The sequence below is a fragment of the Meleagris gallopavo genome, chromosome 3, assembly GCF_000146605.3.
Source record: "Meleagris gallopavo isolate NT-WF06-2002-E0010 breed Aviagen turkey brand Nicholas breeding stock chromosome 3, Turkey_5.1, whole genome shotgun sequence".
Classification (NCBI taxonomy): Eukaryota; Metazoa; Chordata; class Aves; order Galliformes; family Phasianidae; genus Meleagris; species Meleagris gallopavo.
Window position 1 is genome coordinate 12,632,285 of NC_015013.2, and position 6,993 is coordinate 12,639,277.

The 6,993-nt window shown below is 34.4% G+C and overlaps 1 protein-coding gene across 1 annotated transcript in view; it reads right to left on the minus strand.

Annotated features, from left to right (window-relative positions):
* Positions 1-6,993, minus strand: part of EXOC2 (exocyst complex component 2) — a 117,457-nt gene that overhangs the window by 55,857 nt on the left and 54,607 nt on the right. The window contains exons 12-14 of the mRNA XM_003204773.4: positions 4,473-4,597; positions 527-595; positions 116-273 (exon numbers count right to left, since the gene is read on the minus strand). Of these exons, the coding sequence (XP_003204821.1) occupies positions 116-273; positions 527-595; positions 4,473-4,597 (352 nt within the window). The remainder of the gene's footprint in view (positions 1-115; positions 274-526; positions 596-4,472; positions 4,598-6,993) is intronic.

Below are 6,993 nucleotides of genomic sequence, written 5' to 3' on the forward strand. Positions count from 1 at the left end.
AAATTAACTTTCTCAGTACTCAGAGTATTTAACAAAAAAACCCAAAACAATATGTCTTAAAAAACATATACGTTCTAGCAGTAACATCGTATTGTAGGTCAACAGCTCTGTTTACCTTACTGTCTGGATAACATGTGTTAGCCACTGGCCAGAAAGTTCAGATTTCATCTCCCAGCCACCATACTGTCTTGATTCTCCTTCTTTGAGGCTGAATGGAAGCAAAGCTCCACGGATAAGTTTCTCCAGAGAATGCATAACTTCCTGAATCATTTTCTGTGTCAGAATAAGGGAAAGAAAAATCAAGCAAAAAGACCTACCAGTATGCTTATGCAGCTATGTATATACTTGCTATATGTAGCACCTTGTAACATGATTTACAGAAGGCTCTTCATGCTAGAGAGTCTGGAAGGATGAGGTATAAGGGCATACATGATTCAAGAAATCTGATTTTCAAGGTGGTGATGCTTAAAACATTCTGCTAGGAAGGGCAACTGAAAGAAAGCAATGTTTCCTTCCCATAACATACCTTGAAATCATTTTGTCTTTGTCTAGCATTTTTCTTTGATTTTTCCATTTGGCCAGATTTTTCAGCAGTCTGGTGAGAACGAGAAAATTGAAAAGCGTAAGTATCTCATAACCACTGTTAAAATAATTCTGAAAAAGAGAGGTTTCAATGTGAAGAAGTGAACATCAATCACTGAGTTTGTGATGTAATTATAAAAATTAACTCATGCTATCTGAATAGGCAGAGACCATACCATCAATAAATTTTACTTCCTGTGGGTCAGTGTGCTAATGTTTAATTCTAAAGAACAATGTTTATTTGACACAAAGTTGGAGACAAGTCCAAAAGTGGCTCAAATAATACAAACTTCATGAAATTGAACTATTCTCATTAAAATGTTAACGAGAGCTAAAACATACATAGCCTAATTGTGCATCAAATTTCTATGAAGAAATGATTTTCTCAGCGTGGAAGCTACCCAGATAATAATACTGATATGAAGTGACAGATGCTTCTTGGAATGTGAGCAATTTGGAATTGCAATGTGTGGAGGAGATGGTATGTTTTTTTAAAACTTAATTTTTTGTGCTCATGTGCTTTTAGAAACAGCATTTTGTTGAAAATATTCTCGAAATAATTCAACTGACTGAAAAAGAGACACTGCAAAATAATCAGCATCTTCATGAACAGTTCACATTATTGAAAACTGAGGAACATGAGTATGCTTTGCATGAGACAGTTACAGTTGAAGAAAAACGTGGTTTGACTAATAGTCTTCCTGTTTGTACTTAAAACTTTCTGTGGAGTCTACTGAGATCACAAAGCAAATTATAAAGTTATTCAAAATACCAAGTGTAGATATAGTTTTATACTTAGAAAATCTCCTGTTTTATGTATGTACAGCAACATCTACTGGACAAAGAGTGCAATAACATGACAATACTTTATTCTCAGACTAAGTTTACCTTCAAATTATTAAACTGAAATACTATTATTTGAATTCCATCTGTGTTACAGATTTTTAGGATAAAATAAGTATTTTGAATTGATAATAAATTAGAGAAAAACAGAACTACAGAGCTTAAAAGTTTTGGAAAATAAAATGCTATGAAACTGTCATACTCTAAAGCTGAACTGTTGAGTTTCAGACAAGAAGAACAAAGCTTAAGAATTACTGCTGTACATAATAACCACTTCTCTCTTCTAATGCCTTAAAAAAGAAAAGAAGTTGCACTCCTTTAAACCTAAAAAGTATCAAATTAAAACTCACATTCTTACTGCTGGATTAAAGAACAACAAAAAGCTCAGAAATCTTTGATATCTTTCTTTTCTTAGTGGTTTTGCTGAAGATCAATCTTAAATCTTTCCTGCACAGACAGACCAAAACTATTTTGTGGTAAGCCCAACGGTTACTACTCAGATATGCTGCTTCACCTAGAGTGATTCAAAGAACTACACTTTTTAAACTGTTGAAAATATCACGTAAATCTTTAACTGACAGTATTCTAAGACACAGAAGCTAACCTTTCAGAAGTAAAAAGAACCTCCCCAAAAAAACCTACAAACCAAACAAGAGAAAATAAATACAGCTTATTATTCATAAGTGGGGATTTTCCTGTCGATTTGTTCAAGTCCATTGAAATGATCCTCCAAAGCATTTTCACAGGACTTTTCTCACAAAACAGTAGCAGTAAAGATGACTGCTTCCATAATGACAACAAATAACAAGTGACACAGTAAATATATTTCTTATAAGACAAATAAGATCTGTATGGCTTCTTATAGAAATAGATGTCAGGCTCAAGTCTTGAATGAACTGTGCTGACAGATACTACTAGGTGCCCTGGAATAAACCTTCTACGTTACACCACTCCACTCTCTTTGCTCTCCTCGGGTGACTTGTGGCAAGCAGATGCTCAAAAGGAACTGAGAACAAAGTCCCTCCTCCTGTTTCCAAAAACTTAGGGGGTCTTACATGTGGATGAACATTGGTCTTACATGTGAACAATGGATCACAAGAAGCCAAGTGGAGGTGAATTTCTTAAAAGCTCAGAATCTGGCCCAGCAGAAGAAGAGCACAGACACTTTGCAGACTAACAAGAAAACAACTTTTGCCTCCTCCCCATCCCCCTTTTGTTTTAATAACATGGAAACCATGTTTTGATGGGACATAAGGTCACTGCATTTTCCACTAGCCGTCATTCTCAAGAGCAAAATTTCTCAATCTCATTTACAGTTCAAGTCTCAGTTTCTCTTGAAATTGCTTTCCTTTTCATTGCACTCAGAGAAAGAAAATCACAATAACTTGCAATCGAATTTGTAAAGTCAAATTTCCAAAAGCACTATTATCAAATACAAAAGTTGTCATTTCCCTTATGAAATGAACAATTTTTGTGAAAGTCAACAGTACCAAAGTTTATTCTTGATTCTACTTCCTTCACGCAATGTTATGAGTAAATGTAAAACCTTTCTTTTGATTTTTATCAAGTGAAAATATGATCATGAATAGAATCTATTTCACTGTAGCTAAAAGGACTTCTATACAGGCTATAGTACTTATGAGTATTATCACATGAAAACATTACAGTAAATAAGAGACAGTGGCAACAAATAGAACTGATAGCTTGAAAATTCAATTCTTTTGATAGAGAAAAAGGGAAATGACAGAACAGCTGTCACTGCAGTTCTAACTTACAGATAATTTTCCAGTGGAATAATGCAACTGTGATGATTTAGGGTTGTAAATACAGCAAGATACTACAAGCATGACAGGATAAGAATTCTCAACAGATTACATGAGATTGTTACCAATAAACAAAAGTTTTAGGTATATAAATCTTTAGATTCATATGTATAAATAAAGAAACCAATCTGCACAAAACTAGTTTGTTTTCCACCTGTTCTGTTGTATCCTGACTGACACTACATCTGCTTGCAAACCTTGTTTTCATAGTTTTCTAGGATCCTCAATAACCAGCATCCGACTTGCAGTCCCAAGACTTTCCAATGATAGTTATGTAGATAAGGTGAGAATGACCACCTTGACATCTGCTGAAGGTGCATTTTAACATGCCTAAATCGTGTGTTTGTCTTTGTCAGACTCGTTTCTTGGAAATATCCCAATACTCTAATTCTCCTGGAGAAGGAACAGCACAGCTTGACCAGAAGTGAACTGAAACTTATCCTGTGATCAAATTTTAGCAATAACAGAAAACCAAAAGCTATTAAATTAATCCATTAATGAGTTAATTATGTGTCTTTTTCAAACCCGTAAATAGCGTGCACAGAAAAATGTCACATGATGGCATGAATCATTCTTCTTTTTTTTTTTTTTTTAATATCTTCTGCTACTTGGAGTGTCAACATCATATTTACAGAACTGTAGAAACAAGATAATCTGAGCAAGGACCAGAAGCATAGATGACTACTGCAGCTGATTATTTTCAGACAAGACTCCCTGTATAGAATGTCAGCATGCCAGCACCCTGGGTCTGGTCATTTTGCAACTGTAGTATTGAACCTATCTTCACCTCCAAATTCTTACAGCTCAAGAAATGAGTACTCCTATTCTAAAGAAATGAAAAATTTTCTCTACGACTTTATCTTCGGCACATCTCTACCCTTCATTCAATTTGCACTTCTTTTCAGATCATCAAAGAAGGGAAGTTTGCCAGTTATGATTAAGAGATGAAGCCACACAGGTATTGACTCCAGCATCTGGAATGCAGACACAAGACAGAACTCAAATTTATCCCAGTATATGTATTTTACTGTAGCTTATTGGTCAATGTTTTTTATAAACCAAAGATAGCATCTCTCAAGCATGTAAGAGTTTAATTTATTTATTTTTAAATCTGAGAGGTTTATAAAACAATACTGTCACATCCTTCAATGAGATCTAATACATCAAATAAAATTATTATGGAATTTTGTTATTTAGAACTCATCTATATGCAAGAATCCATACCTCACTGAATAAACTTCCATTCACATAAGAAATCCAGAGCTTCCAGAAGTTGGGCAGCTGACTTACAACAAGTTTTGTCAACTTTTCAACAAACACAACTTGCTGTGGTGCTTTGTATCGCCAGGCTAAAAGAGAGGAAACAGGAACAGAAAAGTAAAACTAAAACCTTTGCACTAATAATATAATACATACTATGAGCTTGCTGTTGTTTCATATTGCAAAAGTGGTCATATATTATTTACATAAAACCTTCCAGTGGAAAAAAATTAACAGCCTGATCCATACATATGCTCATAATTGGTACACGTGCAAATTCATTTTTCTTTTCTCTTATGCTTACAAGGAGCTAGTTCTATAACAGTATGCATCTGTAAAAAGAAAGCCTATTCTGTATCTAATGCAATTCACTTAAGAATCCATTTAGCTGCTCCTCGAAACACAACGTCATCGAAACACAAAGTAATATGAGAGCAATCAAGATATTACAAATTTCAGATGATGAGGTGGTGATACTAAAGAAACAGGGCTGCCAGGATAGTTTTGTGATCAAGGAAAGCAATGGGAACGGGAAGAACACTTTATTTACAGCTCAGAGAATTTTCCATTGTAGCCTGGGTCAAGTTGCCAATCTCTCATCTTAGTTTCCATTTGTAAGGTAAAACATTTTCTCTGGAATATGGGAGACACCAACATTACTGTTAGAATCCAATAAATGTAGCACAGATTCTTGAATGAAGAACACAATCAGTATTATCATATAACACTGTTATATTCTCTCAGTTCACCAACCTCCTTAGAGCCCTGGTACACTGGTTGTTAAAAGAAAGTAGCTTACAGTTTGGCAGCAGATAACTTTTCTCAGTTGAGGGAGGGCAGGTAAAGAGAAAATTGAAAATGGGCAGAAAAAAGGCGCCAATCAATACGGAAAGCAAAGGAAAATGTAAAATACTTCTCTATAACCACCTACCTTCTCCACTGAAATTTTCTTGTTTATAATGTTTTTAGCAAACCATGATGTATAGATAATTCTTACATGCTAAAAGACGTGTTTCACCTAACTAACTGGTGTCTACTTTAGAACACTAGGAAAATGAACATATTTCTGAAGAAAAGCCAACACCCTTATAGAGGTCAATGGTCTTGTTTTTTTATTTCCCTTTGATTTTTTTTTCCTTTTTTTCTTTCTCCATTTTATCTTAAATAAAATGACAAAATTAAAAACATAATGCTATCCTATGTAACTCTTTGGAAACACAGAGGCATTTTGAGTGAAAAACACTCTTTGTCTTTAATCTGCTAGACAATATTGCCTACACATAACAGGAGTTCACCGGAAGTAGGCACAAATAGCTGCAAAAAAAAAGCATTGCAAAAAAAGCATTGCACCTAAATAGCAATGAACTTAAGTTAGAGACAACAAATTCTGACTCTAGGGTCTTTGGATTGGATACATAAGGCATTATGATGTTTTGATCCTACAACTTTCCTTAGAAAGTTTAAGCTGCAGTTTATGGAATCTGCAAAACTTGTTGAAGAGATCTTTTCCAGGTTGAACATCATAATTAAGACTCTAAAGCTAAACATAATCAAATTAAAATTGCCTTCAGTAAATGTAGCTATTTAAGCTGAGATACATGCAAAAATTCATGTTAAGGAAAAGAAACTGAATTATCTATACTGCTTTGCTACTTGCATAGCATGCATATTGTTAGTGTTGCAGAAACGACTCCAAAACACACAAGTATTACACAGAAACCCAAATTGCTTGCTTTAAGCACACACATATATTTGAAATATAAACATTCTCTATCATAACCTGATGCAATTTAATTGTTTCACTTGAAAAGTTACACTGTGGCAGCATAAGAACATACAACTCTTTCAGTATAGTTTCTTCTGTGCTCTTGAGAGATTATCTTCATTTTATTGTTCTGCTTAAAAATATCATATATTTACAGATACGTTATTTGAGGAAGTCCACAGATTTGGGAGAACAGCATCAAAACAGAATAAAGCCAGAAAGTTCTTTAAAAAATTGCTTTCTGCATAACTTCAAATCAAAATACCCTTCCCTGTGACTCTCCCAGCTGGTGTGTAAACTGAACTTTCTGAAATAAAGAATTTATGTCAAATTTGTGCTTCAAAATTTCAAGCAGCTTGGTAAGAAATGACCTTTCCTGTGAAATACCCATTTTTTGTGTTCCATGATGTCAATATTAAAGGATTCCAGTGTTGCACTGAATGCAGTCATGACATAAACTCATGACAGAGCAGTTGTAGAAACGCTGCTAAAACTGAATCATGTGCTTGTGCTTCTCTTTCTGTGTTTAAAGAATGAGATAGCCAGGATTGGATTGTGAAGTCACAGGAGTAGCTAAATGCAAGGAGATCTATCATAAACACGCACAAAAGTTGTAACAGCAGCAATGGAAAAGTTGGTGGTTATGCACATGAAAAAAAAATTCTGTTCTGCAGAAAAGAAATAATAAGCAGATTCTAGTTATAAGTTTCTTTATACTTA